This window comes from Plectropomus leopardus, chromosome 21, assembly GCF_008729295.1.
Source record: "Plectropomus leopardus isolate mb chromosome 21, YSFRI_Pleo_2.0, whole genome shotgun sequence".
Classification (NCBI taxonomy): domain Eukaryota; kingdom Metazoa; phylum Chordata; class Actinopteri; order Perciformes; family Serranidae; genus Plectropomus; species Plectropomus leopardus.
The window spans coordinates 6,451,998-6,472,038 of NC_056483.1; the positions used below are offsets into that span (position 1 = coordinate 6,451,998).

A 20,041-nucleotide genomic window follows, 5' to 3' on the forward strand; every position below is an offset into this window, starting at 1 on the left:
AACGTTCGGACACAGCGTGGTTGGGATGGTGAGAAGTGGATGCATAGAGCAGAGAGGCAAGGCAAAGGATGCAACAAAAAAAGGAGCAGTGGGAGAGAGTCAAAGCAAAGACTGAAATGAAACCTGAACTAACACAAACAAAGGTCATGCGGTTTCACTTCTCGTCAATATGATTTTTTAAATCAAATTTTAGGGGCTCGTAGTATGGAAAGGGCTGTCTGGTACATTGTGGCTGTCATGTAGGGCTTTATTATTGAAGAGGCTCATTCTCAGGTTTGTACTTGTTTTGGGTTGCTTCTAGAAAATGCTTAGTGGTGAAAAACACTTAATTTTTTCCCATATTCACCCTTTGTCTTAACAAGCTCCGTTTTTAGCACCTCTCTCTTTAAGTACGACCTCCCGGAAAAAAACATTCTCTAACGAACATTTCCAGGTCTTCCGTACTTTGGCATCTCTGCCATGGATGTGTAAAAAGAACTGGATACAGCAGTGGAGGTGAGGACTCATTCTTTCCTATGAAAGTTCCTTAATGGCACATGAAGCCAAAAAAGCACGAGTTTCATGGTATGAAATTACTCAGATCCTCTACATCGTAGGATGCATAGAGCAAACATACGAGAGACTTAGGGCAGCCAAGCACGGCTGAGCGGTTTACTTCCGGTTTAGCCCTTTGCTCACTTGAATGGCGATGAAAATGATTTGAATGTGCAGCTCTTCTAGAGTTCTGAAATGTTATTGGGCCAAATGGATTACATTGTGATAGTGAAACAAGTCATTTTACAAACACCCTAAAAAATGTAGCCACTGATTTAAGCCTCTTTCACCATGTAAGTATAAAAATAAGTGTTTTTGGGCCCCATGGCATTAAGTGATAGATACAGAAGTGATCATTTCACAGTTGGCCAGTATGTTAAACTGGTTTCAAAGTGCGGCTCTGTTCATGGGGGCTTGGTTTCTGCACCATTGCTGCAGCTAGATGAATGACTGAAACGGGGTATAGCTGCAATTTTAACCACAAATAATAACTAATATAGGCTTAACCATACATGTTCAAGCAGGAATATGATGTGAAATTTGGGATAAATTCACAATACCAACCAAGATTACATGTCCCCTTTATATCTATCTAGCACCATCATAAAGTCATATTTTTTTCCATGTCTTGTGAAACTAACACCATTCCCATCAACCTCAGCTGTACTTTCTGTCTGGTGCTAATTACCAAATGTGAACATGCAAACATTTGCATGCAAACACGCAAAACTAAGATGCTAAATGTGTTGTCTGGATAACATATGTATCATATGAGCACTTTTGTAAAGTCTATACAACTTAACAGCAGGACTGTGTATTGTTAACTATATTTTAAGGCTGGTGATTGTACGATATCTATGTTTCTGGACCATTAAAACAGCATTTATTCCTTTTTATAATTTAAAAAACGTAACTGCATTCTTTTGAATGTCGTATTAACACAAGCAGCTGTTTGAGAACATTTGTCTAAATGATGTCAAGTCTAAAATTAGCAAAATTGTGAGTTTAATCTGGAATTGCATGATCAGAAAATCTGTTAAAAGAACTAACAATCTGACAAAGAGTTTAATACCAGCTTTTGGTGTTTGGTGCTTAAACATATTGTGGTTTGATGCCCAGCTCTTATTACATTGCCTGCACATGATTCATGACGATTTCCATCTTTGGTTTTGAAGATCTTCGCCAAACCAGTAAAGTTCAAAGTGTAACCACAGCCTCTTCATGATCTCAACCATTCCACACAAAAGCAGACAAATAAGGAGTTGCAGTATGCGAGCCATGCAGTGTTTCGATAGGAGCTGGAGGTCGACTAGATTCAGACTCACTTTCTGGCCCGGTTCTGGACGGCCTGCTGCTGCTGCTGCTGCTGTTGCTGCTGCTGCTGCTGCTGGACCTGCTGGGAGGGGGCAGGCCTCTTACGACTGGGCTCCATCACCGGGGAGGGCAGGCCGGGCCGCACCGCCGGGCTCCCTCCATACGGTGGGCCGGGGGGGCCCATGGGAGCTCCCTGGTGGGGCATCCTCGCTCCAGACGGCATGCCAGGACGCTGGAGGAGAGGGAGCAGGAGAGAGGACGGGTCACAAAAATGCAGAAAAACAACTCTTCACTGCTCTGATTTATTATAATCACAAATTAGGGCTTCTAAAAATATAACAAAGGAAACATTAGATCAATTGAAACTTTTATGCATTTCCTTCTGATGGATTCAAGGTGGACTGAGGAGAAGTTTTTTGTAAACACACCCATCTTATCTGACAAAATCATGAAACCAAGCTGCAAACAAAGAGTATCAGCTCCTAATCCAGACATCACCCGTTTCTACTTTTTAAATGAAAGTCTGGTGTCTGTTTTTTTTTTTAAGCGATGAAGATTTCTCCACAGACAGGAAGCGACACTTCAGAGCGAGAGAGTAATCTGCTTTTTGTAACCTTCGGTGATCTTTCAGTGATCAAACAACAGCTACGTTGGTAAACATGAGCACGCACTGAGCAATTTTGTGACGTCAATTTACACAATATCTCAATCTTTTCCATGTGGAGCGGCAAACATGAGAGACACTGTGCGGGAAAAACTTTAAAAGAGTGCAATTCAATACGGGATTTGTTTGTGTTAGATAGTCAACGTTAGAGACCAACATGAAATATGGAGCATGTGATTCAACTTTTAAGGGCTAAAAATGCCACTGAAATCAATCTGCCAGCAGTACGAGATCCACTGCAGCTGAACTCAAATCATTCAACATTTGAAAACTGATACTAGAGCAGCGATCTGCTCTATTCTGTGTTGTTTAAACACAACAGAAGAAACAAAAGCAGCTGCACAGAGAACAAGCAGCACCGCTTAGTTTCTTTCTTTCTCTTTCTGTTAAAAATCTGTTTTGACACCTGAAAAATAACCTAATTTTTTTTTTTTTAACACCGCTGTCACACACACACTCCTCCTAAACAATGCAAACAGTGTCAGAGTCCACAGTCTCACACTCCCATCTTGACGCCTGGGAACAACTGGGGAACTCTCACCTGTGCTTGTCACTCCCATGGCAACAGCTGCCGCCCGCCTCACTTTATTGTCTGAAACCAAATTGGGGTTTGTGTGATAGAAAGAAATCCTTTGACTCCTTTGAACGAGAGCACAGGACTCCTACTGCATGTGTGAAGATCTGTATGCCTTCTAATTTAACAAAAAATAATTATTTTGAATGTATTAGTGGTGGTAGAAATATTTAGATCCTTTACTTAACTCTTCAAGACCCGAGCGCATTGTCTTTCTTTCTTCCAAAAACATGGGAAGAAGGCAATGAGCAATGGAAGAAGTGACCCGAAAATTAGCAGGAAATTAGAAAAAGGACAAAAAAAAGTCCTGAAAAAAATTAAAATGTGCCAAAAATATACAGAATAATTTTGCCACATTATTTTAAATAGCTGTTTTTTCCCCCTAGAAATATTTTCCCTAGCTTTTCAAAGATAATTTTCTAAATCTATTAATTTGTGGAATATTTCTAATCAAGTTTTTGAATCATACCTATTTGCTCAGGGTTCAAAGGTTGAAGTACTTGTAAAAGGCATCTAAAAGCAGCATAATAAAAGGGATCTTACTCTGGGTTTCAAGGTGTAAAATTAAAAGGAGTGCTGTAAAAATTATTATTACTAAAATTCCTGCATTTAAAATATTTCTGAAGTAAAAACACAGAAATATTAGTGGCAAAATGTACTTGAAAAATAATTTTCCTAGTTCAAATCATTCTGAAATACGTCACATTACTAAAGCTGCTAGACCATCTAACTGAAGCTTTACTGGCCATGTCCACCAAAGTGGTTTCTGACTGCTGAAAACGCTCAGCTAGGAGCACTTGAGAGCTGTTTGCAGGCGCAGTGTTTTTTCCGTGAGACGCTTTGGTTGCTATGATACAGAATATCTGCAGAAGAAGAAAAAAATGTCGGCACAAGGTAGAGTACTTGCTTTTGACAAAGGGAAGGCTGCCTTGAACCTAATAGTTACCTCCTCGAGTGTGGCCATGTCTGTTGTTTACATCCCACATGTCCGGCAGCTGTACACACCCTGAGCTCTTTCGTGTGCCCTTTAGAGGTATCTTCTAGTAAAACGTCACGTATGAGAAAGCATATATACAAAAATGCTTGTGACGCAGCTGGACGCATCCACGAACTCAAGGTTAAACAGCAAGTATATTTCAGGCTACACAGCAAATGCTGGCCGGAGCCATTAAGTGGAGGGGCCAACGACCCCTTCCATACTTCCAACCCCTACTTCAAAACATACCCATCTTCAAACTTGACCTTCACTGTGATCACGTCTGTCAAGTTTTGTGAGCCAGGGGCGAAAAGAGGGGTGGTAATGGGCCGTTCACTACTTCCTACCCCCCTATTTTCACACCGTTTGCGCACACACATCTTTGGACTTGACCCTTTTTTAAATCTCAACTGCAACTTGAAAACAATACCAGCTATTGCAAAGTTCTGGCTGGTAAAAACACTCAGGAGAACACTTTGGTGGGCACAGAAGGGCAAACGAAAACATGGTTGAAACATCATTTTTGTGCAAGAATAGTCCTGCATCAACTACTCAGGTATCTCATACAGCTACAGACTAAATAAATGAGTACAACACAGACATTAACTTCAATATCACTTCAATTATAGAACAGAAAAGTCATGCCTCAAGACAGCCAGTGTAGCAAACTATCCTTTACTATTTGACCTTATATAACAAAAAGATAACCTTTTTGTGAACATAGTAATAACTCAGTTTTCATGATGTAGACATTTCGCATGTTAGCCAAGAACAACACTGCAGTTTAATCTAATTTATATGATAAATCTCCCAGTTGTAGCTGATATTATGTTTACATACTGCGTCTTGTTACGTAATTTAGCATTTAATCAAATTGTAACTGATCTAACTTTGGGAGCAGAGAGTAAAAACGAAGGATGGAGGGGTCTGATTAGGGGCCCCCGTCTTTTACCGGAGCCGCCTATATAAATTGTGATCTGCAAAGTAACTTTAGCTGTCAGATAAAAGTATTTCCCTCCAATCTAAGTGTAATTTTACAGAAAATGGAGGAACTATTGTACAAATACTGAGTGTCTGAGTAAAGGTACTCCACCACTGAAATGCATTATGAACAGGAATTGATCCAAAAATATGACAATCATTGACTGTTTCTCAGGTAATATCAAACTATAAATATTCTACAAAGGACAGACAACTTGTCACATTAGACATTTAAAACCATTAGAGTGTATTCGTCCTCCTGCCTCTGTAAAAAAAAAAAGCGTTAAAAAAACCTTGTCGTTTAGCAGACCCAAATGTTTAACCATCACCTTGCAAAAAAAACAAAAAACAATGTCCTCTTTCAAAACTGCACAGAAACTGCCTGCTACACTTCGCAACAGAATGAGTAAACGTTGAAGAGAAAGAGAGGGCAGCTGAAGGATACAAATCGGTTTCATAACCTCACGTTTTTCCCAACATTACACACTGTTTGTCACCTCTGAATGTGGAAATCAGATTTGATCTTTAGACTGTCCACAAACACACGTAAAGACCGGGCAAATAAAGAAAGGTAATAAACAGCAGGGAGGGCACAATGAGAAAACTAGATTATCAAGCTGAATGTAAACATATTCACAGGGCGGTTTAATAACATTAAATCGCACAGCATACGAGGGGCTGACGTATAATGTGCCCTTTGAAATGGTGACCAAGCAGAGATCCTGTGATAAGAAGCCCGAGCAGGCGTCGCTGTCACTCTGGCTCAGAGTTTGGTCGGCGAGGGGGAGGGGACGTTGGGGGGCAAAGCAACTGAGAAGGGTCTCCAAACGGGAGAGGATAAGACAACATATGGTCTGGGCCTCCTGCTTGAATGTTGTCACCTCGTGGAGATTTAACAGAGCCCTTCTTTCTCTATCTTCCTCCTATCGAAGCTGGACAATAACACCCGAACAGGCGAGACTCTCAGCAGCCAGACAGAGACTTCTGTTACAAGCGTCTGTCTGGAGAATTTGAGCCTTTCAGATATCAGATACAGAAAACCATAGCTGGATAATGTGTAGGATGAATTTCCCCTAAATTCACAAACACACACAATGAGTGGTACTTTATAATCTGACCTGCTGAACTGACTCCAACACTCTGCCGGAGCTGTGCCAGCCAGCCAGCAATCGAAGCTGCCATGTGGATGGATATCTGAGAAGTGTGTTGGCATCTCTAGAGGGATTTGAAGAGGCCAAACTTAACCCACACTGCACTAAACATACAAGTCTGTGGGTTGTAACATGGATGGTCCTGTTTAAAAGGCTCGTGTTGGAATCAAACCTGTTTAAAATGAAGGTGACGTTCTTTGAATGGGACTTGACTCATTTTAGGGCTCAAATTTAAGATTATTTGCATTATCCATTTATTGTGAATGAAGTGTCAGAAAACTATGGAAGCTCATTTTCGCTTGTGTGTTCACTAGCTTAGTGCAGTAATGCAATAGTTGCTCAAAATAATGAATTATTTTCTGAAAGAATGAGAAGCTTTCTCAAAAACGAAAGACTGGTATCTCAAAATAATGACTCGCTGTCTCAAACAAAAGGAGAAACTTGCCAAAAATAATGAGTATGTATCTTAAGTAAATACAAGTTTTCTCAAAATAATGACTTAGTATCTCATAATATTGACTTAATATCTACAAATAGGAGAACATTTCGTAAAATAATGAGTTAGATTATAAAATAATGACTTGATATTCTAAAATAATGATGTGAAAACTTCTCAAAAATAATGTTTTGTTTTGTTTGTTTTTAAAAAAGAAGAAACTAAAAAAAATGAGAACGTCTCTCAAAATTAAGAGAAACCATCTGAAAATAATGACTTCTTTTTCATTGTTGAACCCATCATAAAAATAACTACATTTTTTAAAAATCAGATTATCAGTTTACTATTAAGGGAGATGATTTTGCTGTGTTTTTACACATTGTTTTAAACTCAACAATTAACGCAACTTATGTATAGTGTTTCTGTAGAAACAGACAGAAATCTGTCTTTCACTGACTATTCTCATTATAATAAACAACTTTGTTTAAATCATGCCTTCGAAATATTTAATGTCCTTGTAATTGTGTACATGTTGTTAATCAATGTGATGGCTGGAAAATAATTAATTTCAGTGGAATCTTACTGTGATGATCTGAACATGAGACTTTAAGATATCCGTTTCTTGTATATCTGCCTCCACCCGAATAATAACGGTAAATAGAATCTCATTTGTAATGCTCACACACTGAAAAAAATGGCATTCAATGAGAGTTAACAACGACCTCGCTTTCAAAAAAAAAAGAAAAGAAAAGGATGTCCCCGATAGTCTGGATCCAAAGACGAAATCCTGGATTGTTTTCATAGCGACTGTTTCTTTGGTAGGAAGCAATTTCAATGATCATGGCAAGGTCTGTGGATTATCCAGAGCAACCGGGACATTGTGTTTCGAGAAGACGGGAGGCTGTTGAATCCTTTCAAATTTTACTTTTCAATAGAGTGAGCGCTAGAGATGACATTTCTTTCACCTCCGAGGCAAAAAAACCCCAAACCTTCAGACATCTCAAAATCTGGGTGAATAAAACCAAAACTATCCGCGTGGATAGACACCACTTCTCTGTAATTTGGGCGAACTAACCCTTTAGGCGTGTAATCCAGTTTTAATGATCGAGATCGGAGATTAAAGGTGAAGTTTATGTTCAAAGGGTCTCACACAAACACACTCAGATGTGGATGACAAAGCAACAGTGTGTCGTATTATGTTTCGGCTTATCGGTGTTTCCCACGCAGAGCGCTGGAAGGCTTTTCTCATCACTGCGGCCCTTGCTGACTTACACACACACACACACACACACACATATATAAGCCAGAGAAGTAGATAATGAGAGAGAAAGAGGAAGAGACCTCAGCCAGGCCTTCAGCCCACCCATCAGTCCTAGAACGAGACCTCGGCCAAACACTCTCCCCCACAACACACGCTGCTGCTGGGAGGCAGGAACACTACGACCTTCGGTAACCACAACAATGTGTGCAAGTATTTATATATATTCCTATAAGTGTGTGTGAATGCATTTCTACATATCTGCTTCGCTTCGCGAAGAGGGGGAAAATGAAACGTCACCCCTCGCCACAAGCTCACAAACACCGCCGAATCAGCGCCATATCCCATAGTATAAATATTTCTCCATTCTGCAGTATATACAACGAGGAACCTGCCGCAACTATTACAACAAGACTTTTCCATCCTAAAATGTGGGGGAGACAGAGAGGGGAGGGGACAGAGCACGAGAGAAAAATAAGCAGAGGGAAATATTTGGCTTGGAGCAGCCAGAACCTCATCAAGGTTAATTGGTCTGTTGAGAGGACACACTCATCTGGCTCATCAATCACCTGGTCCATTGTTTCCTAAAGTCTGTCTCTGTGCGCAGGGCTTCAGCTCCAAAGCCCCTGTAATGACCGCTCCTGTCAAAGAGACAATACCTCATCTCGTTTCAGTGTATAAATCTACCTGGTGTCAGTACGCCCAACATCAGCTCTGATTAAAACACCTAAAATCAGACCTTAGTCGTGGTAGCTCTGTCATTTCGAGACATAAAAGGATTTGACAAACAAAGTCTTTTTGACCTTCCCGATGTACTTGAGGATTAGGAAGTGATGCCAAGTTTCAGGATCTGTGCAAAGGTGAAATTCAGTTCAGGGGAAAGTAAAAACCACAGAGAGGAGAATGAGACGGTTATGTAGGAGTTGGGTCATTACGGATTACCTTCTTCTCTCAGAAAATAGAAACAAAATTCCCATCACGATTCCCCCAAACCAAGACTGCCTGTTTTATTCAATCAGCAGTCTGAAAGCCAAAAATATCCAATTAAATTCCATTGAAAACAAGTATAAATTCACATTTGAGAAGCCACTGGTGCATTTGTGGTTTAAAAAAAATGAAATTTCAGATTAATGCGACAACAAACAGTAAAGCAACCTCTGCTCTACAAATTGTTCAGCTCCAGAAATTACCTCTACAGGTGAGGCTGGGCAATATCTGAAAATTATAACAATATTGTGATATGAGACTAGATATCCAGAGGCGTATCTGGGGAGTGCCGCCCCTGAAATCTTATTGGCCATCCCAGGTGCTACCTCATTATGATTGGCTATCTGCCCAGTGAGTTTCAACTGTTGGATGAATAAACTGAATTTTTATTTAAAGGTGCAATTCAGCCTTCATTTTTTTGGCAATTTATTTTGTTGGCACTTTATACTTGTTATTGTATTATTTACTTTAGGAGGATCCATTTTTTAAAATTAAGTATGGAAGCATCAAAAGCGCTTTGGTCGAGGTAAGGGAAAGATATTGATTTCCATTAATGTTATCAAAAAAAGGTTAAAAAAAACGATATAGTCACTGTGGGTGGATAGTGTACTGCTATACTGCTTATTTTGGCAGAAAACAACTGTAATACGCTGTTAGGGAACATTTTGCTGGTACATTCACTAAACATTTTTGCCAGATACGTTGATTGGAAACATTTTCGCATTTTGTTGATAGAAATCGCAGTTTGCTCAGCATTACATTTCCCTCAAAACATGTTTTCTGTTTCAACATTTTTTCAATCACAATTAATGACAGAATTTCAATAGTTTATCGCAATTAATTGCATTTTTTAATCATGTTTTCAATTCCAATTATTTTTTAGTTACAAACAGCTATCTAGTCCGTATTGACACAGTGCTGACTGATGATTATTAATCAAAAATCTCAGCGTGTAAATATTTTGTGAAGGCACCAACAGTAAACCCTACAATATTGTTGTAATGCCAATATCGAGGGATATGGTAAAAAAATATCGTGATTTTCTCCATATTTCAAGGCCGTAGATATAGGGCTTCATGCGATGATTCAAAGCTGTTGATTTTAGGCACAGAAAATAATATCACATTCTGCTGCAAAAACTTGTTTTTTTCTTAATTTTGTGCTTTTACCTCTTCAAGCCTTTGGAAATAACTGAGGCACCCTCGCACCGACCATGAACCCCAAGTAGTAGTGGGAGTACTCTGTTCCCCATCTTTCTATCTCTCATTTCCTGTCATCTTTTTACTCTCTGTTCTCTTCTGAAGGCATAAGATGTCCCCAAATATACATTTATTCATGTGAAACAATCTGAGAGTGGGGAATTATACTTTGATTGAACAAATAAATACTAGAAAGTCTGTTTGACCTTCTCAGTGTACTTGAGGATTACACAGTAATGCCAAGTTTCAGGATCTATGCAAAGGTGAAATTCAGTTCAACTTCATCAAATAGCAGAAATCTCAAGATTTCTGCAGGATGAGATGAATGTTTATGACAAAATATTACTTTTTAAAGTAGAGACAAGACAAATCTATGAGGTAGGAAATCCAGCTACACAACAGTGGGAATATTTTGGGGGACTCTTCTGTAAGTTTTATGCTTTTATCCTGAAGTACGGTGTGATTTACCTCTAATAACAGCACGAGATATCCTCTGAAAATAAAAAGCAAATATTTTGACAATCAGTTACTTTTTTCCTGTCTCTATATGACACTGTGACATTTTTATGTGTATTGTTTTTTTATGCTTTTTTTTTACTACTAATTGTTCTGGGTGTTTTTTTCTTTTTTTTTCAGAGCTGCACTGAGGCGAACTCCTTTCAGCTGTGTTGACATGGTAAAAAGTATTACATCTTGAAACAGCTTCTCAGATTTGCTGGGTTTTTTGTCACGTGTATAAGAAAACTAAGGGGTGTGGATTTTGGATGCTTAGTCGGACAAAGCAAGGTGTCATCCTGAGGTCTGGGATGTTTTGATGGGAATTTTTTTCACTATTTTTTGACACTGCAATCATAAAAAAGTGACAGATTAATCAAATATCAAAATAGCTGTCCGCCTCAACTCAATTTTGAAAAGCTGTAATCGTTTTCCATCAAAAGTGGTTAGAAAAGATCACACATTCTCCGTTTTCAAATTCTCCAATTCAAGGATTTGCAGTTTTTCTTTGTCACACGTAAAAGTAAACTGAGGGGTTTGGGCTTTGAATATTAAGCCGGACAAAACACAACATTTGAAGATGTAACCATGAGGTCTTTGAAGTTGTAATGGGTATTTTTTCACAATCTTTTACAAGGTACGAGGTAGACTTATTAGTCATTTTTCTAAACATAGTTTGAAAAAACTGACACTGCTATCAAAAAATAAGTGAAAAAGTGTGAGATTAATTGATAATTATTTTTTTTAGCTGCAGCCCTAACACACACACACACACACACACACACATATATGGTGAATCACTGCCATAAATCACCCATTTATTTACACACTCCAGTCAATGTCAAAGCCACATCTGCTAAAACTTTCATCTGTCACTGACCAGGACTTCTCTGTCATCCTCGGCCCTCCGATTCGTTCAGCTCATCACCAAAACAAACTGTCCTCCATGTTCTGCCATTAATGTAAAATATGACAACAGTTGCCTTAACCTCTCGCCATGAGCAACACTTGACTTGACATTTCATGCTAGCTTCACATGAATGGGCTGATTGTTCTGAATGATTTCCAGGATTGGCCGCCTGCTTCGTCTCCGTCTCCGCTACTACGTCTGTCCGTTTTGTCTCGTGACGTAATCAATATCGAGGTATTTGTTGTACAACTGTTGTAAAATTTGATTTTCTCCGTAAGATGATTGAAAGCAATTGATTTTTGAGGGGTGGAAAATAATATACACTAAATTCTGCTGCAAAAAAGGTTGAAGCAAAATTAAAAAGGTTAAAGCCACTTTACATAAACTGCAATGTCCCCGGATTGACTTTTGTTGCATGTTGTTTCTCGACTCTCTGTCTCTCATCAGTCTACTTTCTACTCTAACATAACAGAACAAAATACCACCAAAAACATCAGCAAATAATATGATCGATGAATCCTTTTCTGCCAAAAAAAAAGCTTACACATTCTCTATTTCAAGCTCCTCAGTCTGAGGATTTGCTGTTTTTCTTCGTCACGTCATAGAAAACTGAGAGGTTTGGATTTTGGATTTTCAGTCTGATAAAAACACCAAACATCTGAAGGTGTCACCTTGAGGTTTGGGAAGTTGTGGCGGGCATTTTTTTCACGATTTTTTTGACACTACAATCATAAAAAAACAAGTGAAAGATTGATAAATAATTCAAATAATTGTTAGCTGCAAAAATATATATATTTAAATGACATGATCTGAAAACAACGAAATCCCTCTCCGACTGAAATCATGGACGACATGAAACCTGGGACAAAAAGGCTGTGAATCACTGCCATAAATCACCCATTTATTTACACACTCCAGTCAATGTCAAAACCACATCTGCTAAAACTTTCATCTGTCACTGACCAGGACTTCTCTGTCATCCTCGGCCCCCCGATTCATTCAGCTCATCACCAAAACAAACTGTCCTCCATGTTCTGCCATTAATGTAAAGTAGTTGCCTTAACCTCTCGCCATGAGCAACACTTGACTTGACATTTCATGCTAGCTTCACATGAATGGGCTGATTGTTCTGCATGATTTCCAGGACTGGCCGTCTGCCTCGTCTCCGTCTACGCTACTACGTCCATCCGTTTTGTCTCGTGACCTTACAGGTTCAAATCCTTCCACCAACCAACAACACGCTGCCTGGAAGGCTCCTCTGACTGTGTTGTTGTGAGTGGACTCGTCATTTCCCCCCCTCTGTCTGTGTGACTCTCAGGGAAGCAGTGTGCTCCTCTGTTAGCCAAAGGGGGAGCTGGCTGCTTTCTGCTGCTGCTGCTTTAGCTTCTATCCCTACAATTATCCTTTTTTTGTGTGTGTCTGTGTGTGTTAAGAAATCCTCTGCTCCCTCATCCTTCTCCTGCTCAGCTCCATCCATCCATGCTGCTCCACTTCTTGTTCTCTCAAGCCATCTCCTAACAGGCTGGGATCCAGAGGGGAGGGGGGCTGGAAATAACCTTCACATGGCCAGCTTTACCCAGCTATCTCTCACACACAGACCGCCGCCGCTGCTGCTGCTGCTGCTGCTGCTGCGCCGACTCATGCACACACACACACACACACACACACACACACAGATGCATGCCAGCTCCCTTCATGGGAATGACGGACAGCGCCACTCACCACTCCATGGACCAGGAACTCAAACAGTTTGCTCTTGGTGGCTTTCCTGGCTCCCCCCGCCGTCTCCTCCGTAGCCATTTGCTCAGTCCCCTCCGTTCACCCTGCTATGTCTCCCCTCTCCTTCTTTTGTCTTTCCCTCTCCCTTCACCCAGCCTCCTGTTCCCCTCCCCTGCTCCACTTTCCTTCTCTTTGTGCTCTCCTTTACAGCACTGCCTGTCCCTGACTCTCCTTCTCTCTCTCTCTCGCTCTCTCTCTTCCCTCCCTCTGACTCTATTTTGAATGTGCAGCAGCCCTGCCGAGTCTCTCACTGTGTCTAGCTCACTTTTTAGTTGAGCTGCCTTTCAGGAGCCCGGCACGTCGCTTGGAGGTGGGGGGGGGTTGTGCGGGGGTCTGGCAGGGGGGGGGGGGGGGGGTTGTGCGGGGGTCTGGCAGGGGGGTTTCAGCCAGCCCACCCTGCCGCTCCCCCGCACAGCTGTTGCATTCCATTGGTAGATAAGGGCATGCGGCGTGGCGAAGGCTGCCGTTTGGTCTGAACGGGGGCTGGGGAGGTTTCTGCTGCAGCCCCCCCCCCCGGTGACCAACCAAGAGGCCACGGTCAGACCTCTGAGTCCTGGGCTCATTCTCAAAAAAGGACATTAACCCCTTGAAACCAGGATCGACATCGGTTTTCTTGTGCTGCGTTCAGACGCCTTTCAAAAGCTATTTGACCCTCTGAACCTGTGCAAATTGGTTTGATTTCTTTCGTAAACATGGGGCAAAAGGCAATGACCGACTTGGCAAGAAATAATAAGCCAAAAAATGTCCAGAAAACTATATTTATAATGACAACAACTTTTTATTTAAAATTATGTTACAGAAAAAATATAATAAAATAAATACATTTTTTAAAGCACTTTTTGAGTTTTTTTTTAAATTGTTTTTATTTTTTAAAACATTTTTGTGCTTATTTCCAGGTAATTTTCTTTTTTTCTAACTTTTTGCCTATTTTTGAGCCATGTTTTGTTAAGTTGCTCGCTGCCTATAAGATTATCAAAAAATACATATAAAACCAATATGCTCAGGTTTCAAGGGGTTAAAGGGGCCCGGCTGCATATTATTAACACAAGTGTACACAGATATATGATGGAGTCATGACGTGGTGATGATGACGAGGAGTTTTTTTTTCTTTCAATTGAAAACCACTCAAACCGAGGGGAATTTTTCTATTTGTTTGTCTTTGAGTGCAAAGCTTTTCTCACAAAGCCACTTCTGAAACGTAGAAGGCCACGTCAAGAGCACCTTCACTTCCTGTGTTTCTGCGCTGGCCTTTGTCAGAGTGCATTCATAGGTTAGGGAGTATTTCCTCCACTCGCCTCATTAGCTTTTACCTTTCACCCACTAGTCGGCCCAGAGGCTACATGCAGGCTGTGGCTACAGTGTAATGGCAAACAAACAGGCCGCTCTGCACAGCAAGGTGACTGTGTCAGTGACACGTGTAATTAGGCGCCGTTGTAATTTCTTTCAGGCTGCTTTTTTAAAGATTTCTGAAAATACTGTAAACCAAAAGCCTAGTAAACGAAGGTAAAACACGTCATCCCTTGAAGGACACAAAGACTTATTGAGGCACAGCAGAAGTACACACACTGTTTCTGTGTGCTGGGATTTTTTTATGTCTCGCACACCAATTACACACAAGCCAAAGCATCGCCCGTCGCCACACAGGTCATTACTCTAACTAAAAACCACGCCACGTTGAAGATTACGTCTCTTTCATGTCTCCTTCTGAGCTTTCTCCCTCCCTTCTCCCAGCCGTCAGATCAGGGGAGTGAAATATTCATGAGGTTATTTGAATGACAAAGGAGGTGAAGTGGGGCAGATTCAAAGAGGGGGGCTCAGCTTGTGACACATGACGGCGAATTGTCACGGTTATTGTTTCCTCTTCCTCCGCTCCACTGTGTGAAAACGGCGGAAAAGTGTCGAACCAGGTGTCAAAGCAGAAATTATCCTGGAGAGCTGATGGAAAGCTTTGACACAAAATCTGTCCCTCAATTATCACCACAGTCTGGCGGGCTTGTTTAACCCTTTGAAACCTGACTTAATTAGTTTAATTTCTTGCAAAAACATGAAGAGAAGGAGCAAAAAGTAACTTAACAAGACATAGCCTAAAAATTAGCAAAAAATTACCAGAAAAAGAGCAAAAGTAAAAAACCAAAACAAAGAAGAAAATTACCCCAAAAAGTATACTTTTTTCCTATAACATAATTTTAAATATAGAAATTTGTGATTATAATAATTATGAACATAGTTTTGTGGATGTTTTCCTTTTTTTAAACAAATTAATGAATTCATTTGTTTAGTTTTTTAGTTTTCACTTTTTTTTATAATCTAATTTATGTCATTTTTTTGTCAACCTTTACCAGTTTCTTGCAATTTGTGAGAAAACTGATGTCGATCCAGGTTTCAAAGGATTAATTAAAAATGATGCCAGGAAATATACGTTAGGAAGAGGGGGTTGTCGCTCCAGTTCGAGGAAAAATTGGTTATTGTGTGAACAGCTGGTTAGTGTTTCTGAGACCTCTAGGCCAGAGGTCATGACCGTCTGGAGAGTGCACCATCCCTCAGAGGCGTCTTAAAGGACCCAAGCCATTTTTATGCATACATATTATGCATTAAACTTGACATTAAGACGCCATTACTGACCGAAAAGTTAGATTTAACACTTAAAGATGAAGCAGGGGGAAAAGCAAGACCACAATGTACGTCCTTCAAACTTCAAACTTCCTTCACACCCCTGATTATTGGAATCAACTTATTGATGGGCAAAAGCTGGCCGTCTCATATGTTGCTGACAGCTTGCAGCATTAGTTTGCTTGGTGGTGACACCTGGCGTTGAGATGCGAGTACTGCTGCTGTCATTAATCCAGTCTGGAAGGCGTTGGGGAACATAAGGAACCCAAACCTCCTCTGCAAAATGTCTTTCTGCTTCCTAAAATCCATCTGTGTCCTGCCTTTAGTCGAAGACTGCAAAAATATCAGTCCACATTGATGCTCTGCATTAGATTAACCTTGTGTTACATAACATATGACACAGGCTTTAAATATATTAATCACACAGGCACACAAGGTGTGCGTCTCAATTTCCGGCAAGGTCAAAAGCTCTACTTATCGAGCGTTTCCATGCAGATTCTGAGATTGTGCCAATCTCCTGTTTCTCCAGCAACGGCACGTGGGTCCAACGATAACAAAGAGATCCGGCAGCTCTGGCGATGCAAAAGGGAGCCTTGGGCGCAGGAGTACCCCCTGCCGGACCCCCATCGTCTCCCTCACCAAAGCCAGTCAGTCTCACCAAATGGTAATGTCCCAGTGTGTAGCAGACAGGGGGGTAGAGGGGGGCTAACAGGGGGTAAGGGAGCAGCAGTAGTATTATTAATAACCAACAGAGGGAGCATAGAGCCAGGCAGGGAGGTGCTGACTGTTTGAATGGAAGAAGAGATCCATGTTCAGGGCTGGTTTCAACAAATGGATAATGCATCATAAAAACCTAAAACGCAGCAGGGTCCAAACTGTAATCACTGCCCAACCAACAACATTTTTCTCAGCATCTTTTTTATGGGTTTTCAAATTATTTTCTTCCTTATTTGGCCACAAGAGGGAAACAAAGAGCTCAAACTAAGAGTCATGCTTCATGCAACACAGAGTGCAAACAGTCTGGCTGCTTTTTTAACCTGTAGTACTGACTGCATCATCATTTTACTGTGCACAGCAGGGGAGCCAAACCAAGGACCCCCGGTGTGAAATACTAAATACCTTCAGCTCCTCATGTCTCTAAAACCTTCAAAATGACACAATCTGTGAAGTAGGACTGCAACTAACAGTTATTTTCATTGTGGAATATATGGTTAATGTTTAATCTTTTGGTTTATCACACGGTTGGTCAAACTTTTTTGAATAGGGGCCAGAATACATCATTTTAAAACTCCTGGGGGCTAAAAAATCACACACAATTGACGTAAACATTCATCTTTAAGTAAAAAAGTATGCAACTTTCCACCCCTCTCACTGTCAACTTCACACCATTTTGTCGTGGCCATGTCTGCTACCTTGCAGAAAATATCTGGTGTAAGGAAATGTTAGTTGGGTCAACTGCGTAGGCGTAATGTATGTCTACAAACTGTATGATTGTCCTGCCACTGTGAAATGAATGCAAAATAAATTAAAAAAGTGCTGTGTGCAATGCTTGCGTGGAATAAGGTTTTTAAGGTGCAATAATTCTTTATATCACTATCTTAACTGCAACATTTGGCGCATATTTTCAACGACAGCAATTACTCAAATGTGCCATTTTATTCCAACTCTTGAAAGTAGGCTATATTTAACATACACATTGTATGTATTGTATGTATTCTTATTGTTAAGTTTATCTTACTTATGTATATCTTGTTGTTGTTTGCAGCATTGCACAAATATTTATATTTTCATATATCACATAACTTACATACTAGTTCTATACATTGCATTGTAGCATAAGGCAACATTTTATATTTTACACACTTTACACACTCAGCACATTAGCCATATAAGAATTTAAATATTCACATATTAGTACTAATGGTCTATTACTGTATTTCTTACATTTATATTTTTTCACGCTTACATACTCAACATCCTATACATACTTTATTTTAAATATTTACATACTGGAAATAAAAGTCTTTTAAAAGATTAATTAAAGACATTTTAATACTAATTCAGGCCATATCTATAGATAAATGAATTTAATGCCTTTTAAGACTTTTTAAGGTCTAAGGTCTAATTTCTCAAAACATTTAATATATATTCATTACTGAATGAGCAAAAGTTAAAGGTGGAGTGCAGAACTTGTTGTCTTCCTCCTCTGGCAGTGAGAGTAATTACACAAACACTGTCAACGCATGCTTTTAACGTCTGCCTGCAGGTGAGCTTGCCGCATCTTTCCTGCTCCCTGGAGCTTTCTCCTCAATCTTTTCTGACTTTAATTATTCCTCTGAATGCCAAGTTCATTTTTTTTATCTGGAGCCTCCACTCCAGAAACGTTTCTTACATACTTCTTAGGATTTTACGCCATCACATCTGCCATAAGCTGTGTTGGAAAGATTAGCCGCAAGGTTGTTAGGCGGTGTGGGAATGTCGCTGACCCATTTGTGGGGGAATAGAGAGTGAAGAGTCAGTCTCCCTATCTCCATATCCCTATTTGTCTTTGGCAACATGATTACTGTAGTATCGTTAATGCCACAAAAGACATGCATGCATACTAACAAAGCCAGTACTCTCGTTTACAGGATACACAAGCTGTTAATACATTTACATACGTATGTTTATTTGTTTTACTATAATATTTAACGATAGAAAAATTATTACTAGTAGAATTACTTGTCTTTGCAGTCTAATGCCAGATATGTACGACCGGCCACTGCAGTGTGACATTTGGTAGCATTTCTCCACAAATTGAATCTGTTTCAGCTGTGTTTTTACTAAAGACACTTTTTTCAGCCCCCTCTGCAGCCCCACGTCTGCAACCTAATCACACTACCCACATTCACATTCTGTGAGGAATTATTTTATTGATGTATTTTGGTGTGAATGCAGTTATACGCATAGCTGCTGCTTCAGTGTTATGGTCTTTCTCCCCTTCCTGCTTAGTTTAGCTCTGACTGGTTGACGTAAAATGCATTACTTCTGGTGTGTCAGAGACACCAGACACCACAGCTCCAGTATACTGCATTACACAGGGAACTTTGCTTGTGATAGGCTTAATCAGCATTATGAGATCTTGTTTGACAAAGGCTTGAATGTAACGGACATGCTTTTATATGCAAAAGTCCCGCGCCCCAGCTTTATGGTTCAGAAAAAACTTAAATCCAAGTTAAACAAACAATGGCACAACTGTAATGAGATTTAGATTTGAATGTTTCGCAACTCTGATTGGTCCACAGAAGTGCATGACATCACTTTTTTCCAACTGAGCTCTTTAAAGCAGTGAGAAAAGTGTGGAAAAAGAACAAAAATCTCTTATCATAATAGTAATCTAACTAAAAAAAATGTTTATGACTTTAAATGTTGTGCTTATGTAGGGCAGCATCATTCATAATAAGAAAGTGATATTTAAGGGGGTCTCAAGCCAAAAAGGAAGGAAGCAGCTGTTGTTTAGCATACCAGTTCCATGAAAAGATGTGCTGCATTCAAAGATCCCAAAGTGGTTGAAATATCAATAAGCAATTACGTGCAAATCAATCACGTGGCATCAGTACAGTCCAAACGTTCTTCCATCTTTTTTAAAATTACATATAATGAAGTTCATAATCGGCAGGAGGTAAATTTTTTCGATTGCTTTGCTCTGTTTAGCAGAAAATGATGTGCAACAACGACAGGCTGAGCAAAAAGCAAGATAAGAAGGAAGAGAAATCCATAAATTGATGGTTTTGGCCTGTTTTTCTGCAATCTCTTCACAACGAGGAAGGAGAAAGAGAAAGAGAGAGTATACAAAGAATGAAAATTTATACTTCCACTGATGTATAACGCACAGTTCCCTGTGGCAACGTTTACATACCAGAAACCACAAACCTGCCCTCGTCAACATTATTGTCACAGACAGATGGGGTGCACTAGGGGGAATATGGACTGTACTGAGGGCATGGAGTAAAGTCGGATTCCCTCCCACTGCTGGGCCCCTCTCTTTTTTCTCCGTCTTCAGTTTAAGAGCTGCACACAAAACCCAGCTCAAGCTGCTTAAAGGCCAGAGCTCTCGGAAAGCTTCTCAATGGCCATCGGTGGCCATCAAAGGGACTGTACAAAAGCATGCAGACCTGCACCTTCACTGAAGGG

At 40.2% G+C, this 20,041-nt stretch overlaps 1 protein-coding gene across 6 annotated transcripts in view; it reads right to left on the reverse strand.

Annotated features, from left to right (window-relative positions):
• The window catches only part of smarcd3b (SWI/SNF related, matrix associated, actin dependent regulator of chromatin, subfamily d, member 3b), a 56,435-nt gene that overhangs the window by 25,989 nt on the left and 10,405 nt on the right, over positions 1–20,041 (reverse strand). For 4 of the 6 annotated variants that reach the window (XM_042510559.1, XM_042510558.1, XM_042510555.1 and 1 more), the window contains exons 1-2: positions 13,202–13,503; positions 1,860–2,080 (exon numbers count right to left, since the gene is read on the reverse strand). In XM_042510559.1, coding sequence (XP_042366493.1) covers positions 1,860–2,080; positions 13,202–13,279 — 299 coding nt within the window. In that variant the 5' untranslated portion in view covers positions 13,280–13,503. Of the gene's footprint in view, positions 1–1,859; positions 2,081–11,449; positions 11,469–13,201; positions 13,504–20,041 lie in introns of those variants that run through there. The other 2 variants (XM_042510557.1, XM_042510556.1) reach the window with 2 other exon arrangements.